Consider the following 16,289-nt stretch of genomic DNA (forward strand, 5'->3'; position numbering starts at 1 on the left):
AGGACATTCTGAGATAATTTACCAAAGTAAATGAGAACGAGGTGCCGTCTTTGAGGAGACAGCTCGTCAAGGAAGTAAGATATGCAATTCTAAATTATAAAAACAAATATTATGAATTCTAGCTACCCACAATGTTAATCGACTCAATTGAATGTATAAATGTATTAAGATGATTCAAATATTGAATATGAGCATATATCTAAGCATTCATGTATAAACTGCCACATATATTTTTGAATAATTGGAGTTTAAATTAAGATGTAATAGAATTGTTTAAAGGTTTTTCGAGCTGATGATAATTTGAAAAGAAGCTTATTACATTACATGTTGTCTACACTTTTTTTTTATGTAAATAGTGTAATAGATAGATTTTATGGAAACATCTGAAATGACAAATCAAGTATGAATTATTAAATTTGAAGTCTACTAAATATCAAAATTACGAAAGATTGGCTGCGAAATGATATGATACCTACAAAGCAGGTGAGACAAAAGAGACCTTGAATATGAAATCTGTATTGCGGATGGGGCAAAAGGGACACCGAAAGAGTCAAAAGAAACCTTTATATAGTTCAATGGTGATAATGTCAGGCTTGCCTGAGCACCATTGAACTTTCTTATGAAAGTTAATAATATGAAAAAATGATAGTTAAATTCTTGGAAGATTTATTATGATATTTTATACATACTTCAAATGAAATAAAAGAATGATTATGATTTTTTTGTTGTTTTGTGAAAGTTTGTGAGTTGATTCAATTATATTATTTATTATTATCTTGCATTTAATTTCTTATTTAAATTGCATAATTTTAGCAGCTTCATAGCTTACCAGTTTTTATATGCGCTATTATTACAAGTAAAGGCAAGGAAAAAATGGAAGCATATTAGGCTTAGGTTTTTGAATATTTAGGTTTATCTATTTAGCAAATGTTTGTGAGTCTTTATGTGAGGTATGCAAACGGTACAAATTCTAGATTATATATTTTGATTTTTAGTAGCTCTGTAATTACTTGTGTGACGCAATTGTGACTATTAAGATGCTTTTTTTTATTCAGAAAATGTATTATTAAATGTATGGGTTATATACAAGTATTCAAATGATGAAAAATATTAGATATTAAAAATTATGAATGTTATGTTTATCTCTGTAACATTCTAAGCTACTAATAAGGGTATCGTGAGGTGTTATAATTATCTTCACTGAACTACATGGATGTCCCTTTTGCCTCTTTCGAGGTTCATTTTACCCCATCTGGGAATATTAGAAATTACTAATCTTTCATTTGATGAGCCTGAATTAGAAGCTATGACATTTATTGAAGATGATATAGATGTTCAAGACAAACAACTGAAGAAGCTAATCATATCATTCCTTCGATTGAATAGTTGAAACTTCATGTGCTAGATAATTTATGTTTATGCTTTTGTTGTTGTACTAGACATTTAATGCTTACTTATATTTTGATATTATAAGCTACAAGGCTACAAATGATGTTATTGTCATTTTTTTTTGTAATTTCAAATATTATGTTTTGATTGCTTTCTTAATTTTTATGTATGATTTATAAATTATAATGGTCTAATATAAGTTAAAATAACAGATTTTGGTTTCTTAAATAATACGTAATAGTTTAAATAAAAAAAAAGTAACGCATTTAACAGGATTTGGTTTCTTGACAAGTTGGCAGATGACGCGGGACTTCCGTGCGTGGAGAGGAAGGGGCGGGGTTCGAACCCCGCTGAAGGCATGTGTGTGTCCATGCTTCACGCGGAAAGCCTGGCCCACGGTGGGTTCACGGTGGCGGGCAAGGCAGGCTGTGGGGCGGCTCGGGCGGGGCGGTTCACGCGGGCCAGCAACCGTGGCTTCAGCGCTCAGCGCTGTGTCCACCGCGGGCCGATGGGGTCCTGGAGTAGCGGTAGGTTGTAATTGATTTTTTTTTCTTGACGTTCCGACGCTTTAAAAATTCAACGGAAATATTTTCCAGCGGAAAATCCGCCGGAAATACGCCGGAAATGTTTCCGGCGAATTATTTTGCGCCGGAAGTCCTTTTCCGACTCGCGTGTAACCGGCGAAAAAAATTCCGTCGGAAATCCACCGGAAATGTCATTTTCTAACGGATTTTTGGCCATTTTCCGACGAAAATGTCCGCCGGAAAATGACATTTTTCCCGTAGTGTTTTTATATATGAATTATAAATTATAATGTCGTGTCTGCGCCATACCCGTATCCTGTATTTTTAAGAATTGATGTGTCATGTATCCTTATCATGTCGCATCCGTGTCGCCGTATCTGTATCGATGCAACATAGATGAAAACCTATATTACATTCAACATTCTTACCTTTACTATTTCCTTCTTCCTTCAATTTCTCTTTTTATTTTCTTCTCCCTTCTTCTGTTATTTCCTCTACCGAATTTAGTCCCTACACTTAAGGCAAAAACTCACTTCAATATCAGCCAAACTCCAACACATGGCAAAAACCAAAACCTCTGCTCTATTCATTACCCGCTCCAACATCGGTTGCTCCCAGTAATTCCTAAATCAAACTTCTGCTCCAGAAATTTTCCGCTCCGCACTGAACCCGCACAAGATACCCCTTGACTCCCTTATCTTGTTTCCTGCTTTCGTGAAGATCAAATCAAAGAAAGAAAGGGCCCACCGGATAACTAAACTCTCAACCTCACATCCATTGCGAGCAACTATTTAAAGAACAGAAAATGCTTAATTTTATTTAATCTATTACTCTAATATTTATCTTACTATTTACTTAACAATAATTAACTGTTTTAGAATTAATTATAGTTAAACTTTAAAAGAAATATAACTTATTGGAAATTTTCATATAAATTTATATTTGGGCATAATTTAATTAAATAAAATTCTATAATTTTACCAGAAAATTTGGGATTCTACAGGTAATCTAACATGAAAGGAATTTTCAATCAAATTTCTCAAAGAACACAAATAATGAGGATATGGGGCCAATTATGTGAATTACAAGGCTTATATAGTCAAATTTTGCTTTACAAATACTAAATATTTAAAATACGCTAAAATTTAATACTTGCATCATATGGATAGGAATTTGTACTAGTAACTAAGAGAAGCTCCTTATAGCTCGTGCCTGTATTTATTCTGCAGAGATAACTGTCCTTTAAGCCAAATGCAATTTTTCTTCGGGAGCTCCTTGAAATATCTTTAACGCTAAATGTTAATTTATGTTGGCTAGGTAATTTATTAGCTAGTATTTCATTAGTAATGGTAAGTTGCTTTTGTTCAATTAAACCAAAAATAGAGTTATAAAAAGAATGAATAATAGACTTCAAAAATCCTTAGATTAATTGCAAAAGTAGTATGTAAGAGTAACATCAAGCAAAACAAATTTTCACTCACAAAGTTTCGAGCAATATAGTCTTTGCACGTTCCCATGATTGAAGTAATTCCTGCAAGCATATTTCATCTGAACAGGAACAATGCTAGCCATAACAAACCATATGGAAAGAATATTCCTTGTTATCTAGTTTGATAATGTTTAGAAAATAAAAAAATATATATGTACCATGATCCAAGCTAAAATTTGAAATTTCAATTATAGAAGCCAGTGATATCTGATGTCTACATAGTCCAAATCCTGATGTAAACTTTTGGAACCAAGCTTCACAATCCAACAGAAGACTGTCCACGCCAAAAAAGAGTGCAGCCTGAAATGCACAATATACATGGGTGATCTTTGAAGCTTTCTTCTTTTCAATTTTGCTGGAAGCAATAAGCACTTGGTTTCACTCTATGTTTCTTGTCTTACAAGACTGATTGTCTTCAAAGCAAGTAATAACGCCTATTAAGTCAAAGCCTCGAAAACAATATGAATGCAATACATTACAGTAGAATAAGAAATGTTTAACTTAGAAATGCAGTAAAGTTCAAGACTTCTAGTTACAACCCAAGATGTACATTGCATATACCATTGTGTAGTAACTCCTAGTCAACAAAATAAAGGCACTTAATGATTTCAAATACCAGCCTAGAAGGAAATGCAAATAAAGTAATGGATTTTTAGTGAACTTAATCCAGCATCATATCAATTCATCGGTAAAATAGCTATATGAAACCATATGATTATGTAAAGTTGACTTTACCTCCAAATACATGAAAAAATTGCAAAGACTTCCTATTTCAGCAATAGATGTGCTAAGAAAAGAAAACATAGGGAAGGCCAGTTCAATATTTTGCTACTTATTCCAGTGATTGCAGATCAAGCAGGAAGATCAGGCAGGGAGTTCAGGTAGGTCGCCGCTACAGGTAAGTGTGGTCAGTTATTTGGTGCGGTTTTGGCTGTTTGAGGAGTGGAGATCTGAAGGCTCAGGGTCGGCCGCATGTAGAAAGGGCGACAAAGGTTTTTAGAAAAATGGGAAGAAGAAGTAGAATAGGAAGAAGTCGGAAGCTCTCGTGTGTGTGAGGCATGCGAAAAAACAAATGAACTGTGGGCTCCAAACATTCGGCCCCGGCCTCAGCCGACTTGTTGCTTTTTCTTGTCTTCGGGGGGAGTTTTAACGGATTAAGTTCCGAGGTAATGGAAGACAGATGGGTTTGTAGATAAGACAATACCCAAAGATTTCGCCCTCATTTTGCGAGAACTTTATGATCTGAGTTCTGATTTCCTATAGGCGCAAGCCCCTATAGTTAATTACCTCTCCCGACAACGAGAGAGAACTTTCGATTAAGTCTAGTTGTCAATAAATACATCATATCCGTAGATATGTGGTATCCGACATATAGTAGCAGCAATGAGCTTTGGATATTTGAAGATATTGACATTTAAAATTAGAAATTTCACCATCTTATACTTAAAGCGGATGGTGGAGGAATGGATGATGGACCCGATCAAGATCCCATGGTTCTGTCATCCCGGGTCATTGTGATCCGTGGTCTACTTAATTAGAGGAGGTAGTCGACCCAACCTTACAGAAGGATCCTTGTCGGGAGCCATGGGTTGCTTCGTCCAAGGGGACCTTATAGACTTGGGGTGAGTATTTGTCTAAGGGGACAAATTTGAATCCACCTTAGCTAACAAAGGGCTTTATGCCCTATCGATCATATCTATTGATTCATATCTCAAGTATTTGATGCAACTAAGGAACGTATTGACTTTGGCCATAACTGGTATTTCATTGTGCCATATGGCGACAAAACCACTCGGTTCAGAGGGCTCCGGATCATAACCATTTATCGTGTGATGTCATTTGGCAGCAAAACCGCCGGTCAGAGGACACGTACCACGTCCTTACTGGTAGAAGATTATTTGAGAATGGATCATAGTGATTTTTTTGACCAGTCATTAGCTCTATGTGAGCTAAAGTTATATTTCAATTTATTTGCCTCGGCAAACTGTTGCGGGTGGTGGATGAATTTTGCTTTAAGTATTTGATGGGTGGACTTCATTTTTAAATATATAGATTTTTTAGATTTTTGGGATTTTGGATTTTTAGACATTTTGAGTGGCAATTTAAAATATTAGTGAACCCCTCCGTTTGAGATTTGGGCCATCATTGGGGTGATTTTAAGGTCATTTCCATTTGAAAATATTTCCATTTTGTTGATGAACCTTGTCAACTCTGTTGAGCTGTCAACAGAGGATCGCGTTTCTTGGGCTTCACGTCTTTGTTCATAAATTTTCTTTGTTAAAGGCATTGAAGGCCTAATATAAATGTATAAAATAAATACTCCGGTCAACTTCGTGACCGCGTATTTATCCGATGATTCGAACCCTGTCTACTCCTATTTACCTGCTTAGGATGATCGGGTTTCATAGGTTTTATGCATTTATTAGTGAATTCTCTTAATTATAAGCCTTAAAGGCCTAATATAAATGTATTAAAACAAATACACCGGTCGTCACAACCGTGTATTTGTTTGAAGGTTCGAACCCTGTCGACTTCTATTGATCCACGTAACAGGATCAGGTTCGAGCTTGAATTCACTTATTGGCCCGCGCAGCATCCCTAAACGTCACATGTATTCCTACAACATGCTCGCTGGGGCCCATGCGGGTGTTTGAGAATTTCATTGATTGGACATACCCCTTGTGTACCTATGTGTATACAAACTAAGGTGCATGTGAGGGGATACTTTGAAATATTTTAGTTATACAGATAATTGCCATTTAAATGCACATAACAATTCATTTGAGAGCTTATATACGCCTTCTGTCTGCTAATACGAGTGTTGTGGATCCGGTGGCGGGGTGTAGCAGCTTCTGGATTGAGTTGAGTGCTGCATTGTACAGGTAGACTGTCGTGCACTACTTGCATGATTTATGCAGGTAGATTATAATGCACTAACTAATCTCCTGCTTTTGGATATAGGTGAATCATAGCGTTGTCACCTGAATCTCGCGAGATATCTCATTATTCTAATACAGACTCCCTTTTCTCATTCACCGGGAAGGGTCCTTTCTGGACTTTGAAATTAATGACCGCTGCTTTGGAAAGAACTCCTTTTAGGATATTTAGTGTAGTAGACTTGTTATTTCCGGTATTTGTGGATACCAGAGCTGTTTTTTTCCTAAGGATAGGATCAAGAAGAAATTTTGGAACACCTGGAAATTTAGTTCTAATTTGTTCAAACATCCCTTTCCTTCTGCCAGGGGTGTCCTTTTTCATATATCGAGTTTTCTTTATACCCGACATACTTTGCAGCATCTCAATCATCTCTGCTGTAGATGATATCTGTACTTGTGTCCACAAGGGTTCGTTGTGCTTACGATATACCCATTATTGTTATCCAAAAGTAGCTCGTGTTTATTTATAAGAACTCATTGTATCCACTACAACCTCCTGGAAGTGTTCGTAAGAGAGTCATTATTTCTGCATCATATCCACCTTTCACCAATCTCAAGTGGGTTTGAGGTTTGCATTTGTTTGTAGGGACGGGTCTTCCACTATCGAATGCCAGTATTGCCATCTCAATCTACAGGCAACATTGATTGTATTTGAGATCTCAATAGCGCATATAGGACACACATATGCATTATGCAACTATTTGTTGTTCTTGTAGGTACTACGCACCTAATCTCGTAGAGACTGTTGTAAGAGTCTACTACATTCTTTGTTTGTATGCATTAAGGTCTTGTAGTGTGTCTGCTTGTACCTTGATATTAGTTATGAGGATGTTGCAATATCCTTCGTACAAGAATTCGTGGGTGTTTGTAGTTGTCGCATCTTAGTCTCATTCATTTGCAAGGATTAATGCATTTCTTCTGACTTTGAGTCACTATTGACAGTACAAATATTCTTGTAGTTTGAGTTCCCTCGTGTATAATTCAAGTTTTGTTCTTCGTATATGCTTGAGTCCAAGTTCAGTTTCATTTAGACTTGAGTTCATCGAGTTTACAAGTCTCACTTAAATGTTGTATAGTTCAAGTTCAAGTGCACAAGTTCTTGTTGTCCACATCTTGTCCCAGTTTGAGTTCAGAGTACATGTTCAAGTGCTTGTTCAAAGTCTTCTGAAGTCTTTGCAGGTTTAATTGCATGTTCGTATTGATTTGAATTGCATGTTCGTATTGATTTGAACTTAGCTCCAATTTGATTTTATTTTACTTTGGTTTGACCTTTTATTCATCATTTAGATTTTGTTCAAGTTCAAGTCCACAAGTCCACTGTTCATGTCATTTGAGTCCAAGTTCTTATTCTTTTGAGTTTAAATCAGGTCTGAGTATAGTAATATATTCACCCAAAATTTCGGCAGCCTCCCGGCGTCTCTCCCGTTTAGGGGTAAACTACGGAAAACTAGGCCTCCCGACACGCAAGAGAAAAGATTGTACGGTAGGTGCCCTCGTACGAGGACATCGCAGCCGTGAAATCTTTGTCCCCACTATGCCAGAGAAAGGCGTGTATGGGTCTTCAGTACCTGTTACAATAAAAGCAGTTGTTTCCTCGCATGTACAGAGCCGCGTACGGGTACTTAAAAGTTGTCCCGGTCACGCTAAAACAAGCTTGCACCGGGCCTACCTGCCTCGCCATAGATGTCGCACCGGGTTCCCTTCACACCACGTTAGAGAAAAGCGTGTATGGGCGGTTTGCCAGCTCGACACGAACGTCGAGAACAGGATTTTGGAGTCGAGGGGTCACTCACTTACCTCGTCGTAGGTGTCGCACCGGGTTTCCTTCCCACAACGCTAGAAAAAAGCATGTATGGGCGGTTTGCCGGCTCGACACGCACATCGAGGTAAGAGAGGGATTTTTTTATTTTATTAATTATAATTATTGATTATTATTAAAAAAATTATAATTAATTATAATTAAATTTAATTAATTAAAATTAATATACAATTAATTAATTAATAATTATAATTAATATCAATTAAACACAACTAATCTTAATTAATCATGATTAATTAAATACTAATTATAACTAATATAATTAATTATAATTAAGTTTAATTAATTATTATTAATTTATAATTAAAATTAATTAATTATAATAATAATTATTATTATTATTACAATAATAAAACAAAATAAATAATAATAAAAAAGCCCCAAGGGGCTACTTGGTAATGGGTTTTGGCCGCAGAAGCATGTGAAAGGTAGAAAATTTCCTTCACAGTCGGCGAGCTTCCCTTGTTTCCGATCAAACAGGGAGGGAAAGTCGTCGAAGGCGTGAGGTCGAACAATGACAGAGGAGCAGAATAAGCATTGGAAAGGGAGAAAGTTGCCCTCACAGCGGGCGAACTCACGTTGTGGCTTCCGACCTAAATGTTATAACTTCCGATCAACTAGAAGGGAAATCGTCAAGGGAGTAAGGTCAGACGGCAACACAGGAGCCAGAGAAGCCATGCAAGAGGGAGGAAGTTGTCTTCACAGCTGCGAGCTTCCATTCTTGCTTCCGATCAAACTGTCGTCACTTCCGATCTGATCAGAAGGACAAGTCGTCGAAGAGGCGAAGTCCAATAGCGACGAAGGAGCGGAGGGAGCGATCAAATGGGAGAAAGCTATCTCCATAGCGAGTGAGCTCCGGCTCTTGCTTCCGATCCAAATGTCGTAACTTCCGATCTGGCTCGAAGGGAACGTCGTCGAACGAGCGAAGTTGAGCAGTGACGAGAGAGAGAGCAGGTCACGAAAAAGGCCGAAGGCCTCATTCTTGCGGCCATTTAAAGGCGCGAGGTGAGATCATGCAAAGCACGATCGGAGTGGCTTCGACGTGCGAGGGACGTGCGAATTGACGGCTCGATGTGTGCGGGATGGCTTCGGCAGAGAGCAAGTGATTTTTTTTTGTTTAACATTACGGGTCAACATGAACCGAGAGCTATTTGGTTCTCATTTTATTAACGAAGGTAGAGGCGGCATCAGGGCAAGCTACGCACGGAAAGAATGGACATTTTCAGCGCGGTTTATAGGAAGATGGGACTATAGGAGGCGGCGGAATGGGCTTCAACAGGTATGCGTGGGATTTGAGCAGGTATGGCAGAGATATTTATATGTTTATTTTGCTTTCTTTGTATTATATGTTAGAGGTCAACACTCTCATTTTAAAAGTTGAAATTTTTAACTCAACCTTGAATGAGAGAGTGACTCTTAATTTTAAAAGTTGGGAATGTGGACCCAATCTTGAATTAGAAAATTATAAGTGTTCAAAAGTTTATAGTCATCATATGACTTGTCTAATATATTAAACAGTAAATTGAACCAAAAAATGTAAAAAGTTAACCATATATTGATGCCTTGTACCGCTTATAATTTAAATTGATTGTTACCATATTTCCTCTTCTTATATTATGGTTGAATATTTCACTAAGCTCGCGCTCATTAACAGTGATGGTGCTACATGAAAGGAGGAGCTAGTGGATCACTAAGTATGAGGGTTGATTACACTGTTTTTGTACATAAATTTTGGGTGTACATAAAGATCAGAATAGAAGTTGTATTGATAAATTTTTTGATATGTAAATGTTATTTGAAGGTTTAGAAAGTTCTGTATTTTATTTGATGTGTTTTAAATATGCTTCCAATTATGAAGCATTGATGCCAATTAAGATTTGAAAATTTTGATGTGTAGGGATAATTTGAATAAGCTATTTCCAACACATCTGATCCAGATAGAAGTACTTTAGGATGAGTGTTAGTAAGAGATAGGCTTCTCTAGATTCTTCCTCTCTGTTACACCCCAGGTTGTCTGTAGGGGTGATTAAAATTGGGTGTGACGGCTCGAATGGCTTGAATCAAGGATATTGATTGAATAAAACCGAAGAAAAAAAGTTTGTTTGTTCAATTGCTAGCCTAAGAAAAAATTTGATTGGTCATGTTTTCATCTTAGTGTTGTTTACATAATCATAAAGTGCTTCTATAAGTCACTAAGGTGTCTACCAAAAAATTTTATTGTCTCAAATCCTATCTTAAGAAAATAAATAAATAAATGTGAAAATTTTGAAAAAAAAACTCCTTTTAGAAATTCTAATGTCATTGGATCAAAACATGATCTGATGACAAATTTTGGATGCCGGCCACTTAAGACATTTCAAAGGAGTACAACTGATGCGTTAAATCTCATTTCGACAAACTATTGCATGTTTCCCAATATTAATCCATGTTTTCAAATTTACTCCCAGCATTTCCCTCTATTTGGTTAGCCATTCTTAGATCCTTCGGACATAAATATCCCGCCTGTTTAAGGCTCTGTACTCCTATGAAAGAACTACAATCAAAGCTTTCTCTTGCTCATTTTCTTCCACTTCCCCCAGCTTTAACATTATCACTCAAGGTCATCATATGCAAAGCATGTTATGGTGCATTCGTGATCTCAATGGATACCTGGAAGCAAAAGGTTATAAAATTGATTATTATTCTAGTTGTCTTTTGCACTTACATAGTTCTCGATATTTATAAAATGTACCAAGTAGTGTTTTAATTTGGTAAGTTATTTGTGCATGGATCAACCCCTTGTAACCTGCTTTCTATCTATTGTATTGGTGCTTATGTATCTAATATTACTTTTTTCCTTCTCTTCTGTTATAAGGGTTGAGCTTGATCTGCAAAATGGATCATCGTTTACTCAAGACATAGAAAGTTGTGAAGTTGTCTTCATAGGTGGTGAACACGATTTAGTGGAATTCTCAAAGGGCAGCTTAATGAATGGATGTAAACTTGAAGTTAAAACATAAACCTTTCTGTCTTTAGTTTGTTTGTTTTTTTTTCCTTTTCATTGCTCCAAACTATCTAGATATTGACTCTTCACTTTTCATACAATAGTGTGAATCTATCTCTCAATTAAAGTTGTGTATCACCATATTGTGAATTTTCACTCTGTCAAATGTATTCAATATTTTTTGGCAAATTATTGCTTCATTTCACCAAAAATACAGCAGCTCAACACTCCATAAGTGATAGAAGATGCAAATGAACAAGACAGAGACCAACTAGATGTAGTATAATAAAGCCTTATTACCTCCAAGAGATTGAGAAAATTTGTCGATGTAACAATTAACTGGTAGCCATAAATAAACTGCAGGACATTGAGAATTGATTCCATGCTCCAATGGATTGAGATATGATAAAGTCTTGATTCACTTCATACAGAAAAATATCACGTAAGAAATGTCTGCACAACAAAAAATAATTTTAAAAAATTTGTAATAACACAAGTTTTAAAAATTGGTTTCAATTTTAGGGCAGAAGTTTTGAATTCGCTGATTTTGTTTATTTCAGCAATTCTCTAATTTTCTTTCATTGATATTTGTTATATTTTAAATAAAGAGTATCATTTTAACTAAATAAAAACAAAAATGTGTGCTCACACCTACTCTTAGGCAAGGAAAAACATGCCCACTTTTGTAACACCGGACAGTTGTTATTGTCGGCAGATGTTGGCAAATTTTTTTTTTTTTTTTTGGGTGACATGGTTGAATTAAAACCCAAAACTATTTGCCTACATGTATATTTACAACGGATTCCACCCAAACGAAGTAGAAAACAACCAAGATGTATTGGTTTAAGCCAGAAGTCACGTTTCTAATTTTGATGTTTGCATGAATTTCTACGCTTCAAGAGATCTCGGTTGGAAAAATTAAGCAGATGGAGATACAATTTATTAATTTTTTAATGCTTACAAATACAATATCTAAAATGTAAATTTTTCCTTACTCCAGTTAAGTTTGCTTAAGGTGAATTCGGCTAGCATCAAGAGAACAAAAACAGATGAATGAATTAATTTCAGGCCTCCGAACTTATGAATTTTTTCTATATTTATAGAATTTGAGTATCCATAATTATATCCTTTGGTGAAGAAATTTTTCTCTTGGCAAAAAAAGTACATTTTGCAAAATTCAAAAACCTAACTTCAGTACATACAAAAAGAAACTATTATAATATCCATTTGTAAACATTACTACAGATATAAAATACATACAAAATGAATTTCTTTGGGAAAGAGAATTTTCTCTTGATGAAGAAAATAAATTTTGTAAAACTCAAAAGCCTTATTTTAAAACATACGAGATGAAACTTTTGTGAAATCTACTTGTAACACATTGTAATATATATATATATATATATATATACAAAATGAATTTTACAAAATGTTCTTTCTTTGTGAAGAGAAAAATCTCTTCACCAAAGAATATAATTATGCATATTCAAATTCTAATATGATCAGCCAATGTAGTTTACTTAATTGTCAATTCAATTTAATAGTCGTCAGGTAGGTTGACTAGAATACGAGTTATAGTGTCTACTCAGTCTAAGGATTAGTAAGATCATTTCAATTATCAGTAGAATCATCCATGACACAATCCGAACGCATAGACGATGCCTCTTGTAGAACCTTCAAAGGAGCAATAGAATAAAGAAACCTATAGGGTAATGCCACATATCACAGCAAATTGAGAGCCAAGCCATAAGGCAGTAACATGGCAAGCCTGATGGAACTACTCCTTGCCACCCTGGTTAATCAAAGAGAAGCCGCCTATCCTATCATGATCATTGATTGCTCAGCCGTCACCTAAATAAAATGGGTGAAGCCTTGGAGATTAGGTTTGATGCATATTAATGTGATAACACATGAATGAACGAACACATGTTAACCAGAATGTGATGTTAAAGGGTGATTTATTTACATGTAGCTAATATGAATTAAACAATGGTTTGATGGGGCCAAAGCAAGAGGCTGCTCTCATAGATGAAGGTTGTTAATATTATAGCGTGAAAGCTCTCTAACAAGAGGGTTGATGGATCGGGTAGCTTGGCTCAAAAGTACAGAATTAAAAGTGCAAATTTAAGCCATGTGAGCAATAAAAAAAAAAAACATAACATGAAATGACAGAAATGTGAATGAAAATGTGATGCATGATGAGGCAATTACATGACCAATAGGATTAAGCATAGTCATGAGATGTGAAACATATAAGTAAACAAGAATTGCTTTTGAAAATTAATAATAATTTGAACATTAACCTTGCTAATTGTAAACTTATGCTTCACCGTGTTAGATTATTAGAAATTTCCATTAGAGGTTTATGTAACAACAAACGATTACAAACGAGATTAACAGGATAAATTCAAAGCAACAATAAAATAAGAAAGTAAAACTAATGGCAATGAAATAAAAATCCACGACTTAACAATGAAAAGTGTTCACCCTGAGTTCTCTCACTCTCACTCTTGAAAGTGGTGTTTAGTGGAGAAATGTTAGAAGTAACCCTAGTGATGTCACCACAAGACATGTGACGCGTAAGGTATTGTTCGCCAGAGAAGTAGCCGGAGGAGGGGAAGTTGATGGTCGGCCGATGATTTGCTACTGTCCAGTTGGTCGTTGCTCGTCAATCATCTAGGCGAGATGATAGAGTATGCAATCTACGTAGCTTTCCACTGACTCTTCGAATTCCCAGTCTGGAACAAAGAAGGGCGAATGAAGAATGTTGATTTTCCCTTGGGAGTTGTACGCAAATGTGAAAGCCATTTTTTCCTTCCAGGTTCGTCCGGACGAAGTTGGATCGTCCGGGGACGATCGGTACAGGTTGTAGAGGAATTTCTGGATAGAGAAGTTCGTCCCAGGAAAAACTAAGGTATGTCCATACGAAATTTTTCCAGAGGGCAACTCGTCCAGGAACGATAACTATTTCGTCTGAACGAAATTCGTCCTGTGGGCAAATCGTCCCGGGACGATTTTGGATCGTCCAGGACGATCAGTTTGGATATACATGGGTTTGAGATCTTTTTGAAGAGAGAGAAAAACCCAGGAAAGAGAAAACCGAAGGAAAAAGAAAGAAAAGTGATTTTTGGGAGACTTCGGTCCGTTTTCGTCCGTCACGGTAGTTGGAAAAGTTGACCGACTCGAGGTAAGGCACATTCCGCCTTTCTTAATTTTCATAAACGAAAATTTTAACGATTGTTGACCTCTATTAAGTAAAAGAAAACAAAAAAAAAATCAATTTCAAATCTCACCTGCTCTCTTCCATCCCACGTCCCTGGCATGCCGAGATCGCCTCTCCCACGTCGCACAACGAGGCTCGCACGACCCAACGTCTCATCCCACACGACTAGTTTGAGTCGTTAAATACCAAAGGGAAACGAGAGAGCAAAGCTCTCGCTGCCTGGCTCCGCTCCTTCACTATCGTCGCTGCTTCCGATCGAGCTCTGCCTCCCTCAACTCCAGTCCGATGTCGAAGCCTCAATCCCTCTCCCTCCGACACGCTTGTCCAGCTCCTTCGCAGTAGTCCGACTTTGCTCTTTCGACGACATTCCCTTCTTAAGGGATCGAAAGTTACGGCAGTTTGATCGGAACAACAACGAGAGCTCATTTGTTGTGGAGTAACTCCCTCCCTTTCACAAGCTTCTTCGGCCAACTCCCGTCCAGAGAAATCGATAGAGAGAGAGAGAGAGAAAGAGAGAGAGAAAGAGAGAAAGAGATAGATCTCCCTACCTCTTGTCCAAGCCGGCGTCTGCTCTCCCCTCTCCGATCGGAAGCAACAACAGGGAGCACGCTTGCTGTGTAATTAACTTTCTCCCTTTTCACATGCTCACTCGGCCAAATCCCATGAGTCCGTCAAACCGAAACAAAAAAAATATTTATATTAATTTTTAATTAATTGTAATTAATCTTAATTAATTGTATTAATTATAATTTAATTATTTTTAATTATAATTAATTAAAAATGACTTTTAATTAATTATGATTAATTAAACTTAATCATAATTAATTATGTTATTTTTAATTAATTATTTTTAATTATAATTAGTTATAATTAATTGAATTTAATTATTATTAATTATAATTAATTAAGATTAATAAAAATGCACGCTTTTCTCTAGCGTGGCGGGAGGCCCAGTTTTTCCGTAGTTTTCCCCTAAACGGGGGAGACGCCGGGAGGCTGCCGAAATTTCGGGTGAAATATTACTACACTTGGACCTGTTTTGAACTCAAAAGAACAAAAAGATTTGGACCAAATAAGAAAGAGCAGTGAACTTTTGAACAAGAACAATGACTTGTGGACTTTTGAACTCAAAACAACGAGCAGTGGAACTCAGATGAACTTGAACAGTGGACTTGGGAACCTGAATCAGAACAAAATTCTAAAAAGATTTCTAAAGAAATCCAAATTCAAATGAAATAAAATCATACTTGAACCAAACTCAAATCAATACAAACATGCATTTGAACTTGCAAGGACTTCAGAAGATCCTGAACAAAGACTTGAACTTGCATTCTGAACTCAAATTGAACATTAATGGCTCGAGCAATTTGAACTCAAGCGAGTAATTGAGTTGGATTGTAGGGGATTTGAACAAAAGCTTGAACCTTCAAGAACACGAAGGGACTAAGTCTTGCATCTGGTCTAGCGACTAAGACCCTGAGCTCATACTCGAACTCGGACCATAAGACATTAAGCGATGATTTGTAAACTTGATGGATTCAAGTTTGAATGAAATTAAACTTGGACTCAACACATGCAAAGGTTGAAACTTGGATCACACACAAGGAAACTCAAACTACAAGACCTCGATGCGCGAACTCCTACGACAATCCCTACAAATGCCTGTTGATTGAGAAGGCAATATGGGAGACCAATAATGGAAGGACCGTCCCCTACAAACAAGTGCAATCAACAAACCACCTGAGATTGGTGAAAGGTGGACAAACGAGGGTCTCCTACAAATATTCCTAGGAGCTCGTAGCAAACACAACGGATCCTTACAAACAAATACAAGCCACTTGTGGATAACAACAATGGGCATATTGTAAGCACCATCGAACCACTGTGGGCACAAGTACAAGTATCTCCTGCGACGTTCGCTACGAG

At 36.6% G+C, this 16,289-nt stretch overlaps 1 protein-coding gene across 12 annotated transcripts in view; it reads right to left on the reverse strand.

Moving 5' to 3' along the window:
* LOC110097826 (BTB/POZ domain-containing protein FBL11) overlaps positions 1 to 16,289 on the reverse strand; it is a 93,288-nt gene that overhangs the window by 53,244 nt on the left and 23,755 nt on the right. For 11 of the 12 annotated variants that reach the window (XR_003700126.1, XR_003700128.1, XR_003700127.1 and 8 more), the window contains exons 3-5: positions 11,441 to 11,561; positions 3,561 to 3,702; positions 3,395 to 3,444 (exon numbers count right to left, since the gene is read on the reverse strand). Coding sequence is in view for 8 of the 12 variants with exons in the window: in XM_020824421.2 (XP_020680080.1) it covers positions 3,395 to 3,444; positions 3,561 to 3,702; positions 11,441 to 11,561 (313 nt within the window). In the remaining 4 variants the exon portion in view is untranslated. Of the gene's footprint in view, positions 1 to 3,394; positions 3,445 to 3,560; positions 3,703 to 11,440; positions 11,594 to 16,289 lie in introns of all 12 variants that reach the window. The other variant, XM_028693196.1, reaches the window with a different exon arrangement.

This window comes from Dendrobium catenatum, unplaced genomic scaffold, assembly GCF_001605985.2.
Source record: "Dendrobium catenatum unplaced genomic scaffold, ASM160598v2 fragScaff_scaffold_231, whole genome shotgun sequence".
Lineage (NCBI taxonomy): Eukaryota > Viridiplantae > Streptophyta > Magnoliopsida > Asparagales > Orchidaceae > Dendrobium > Dendrobium catenatum.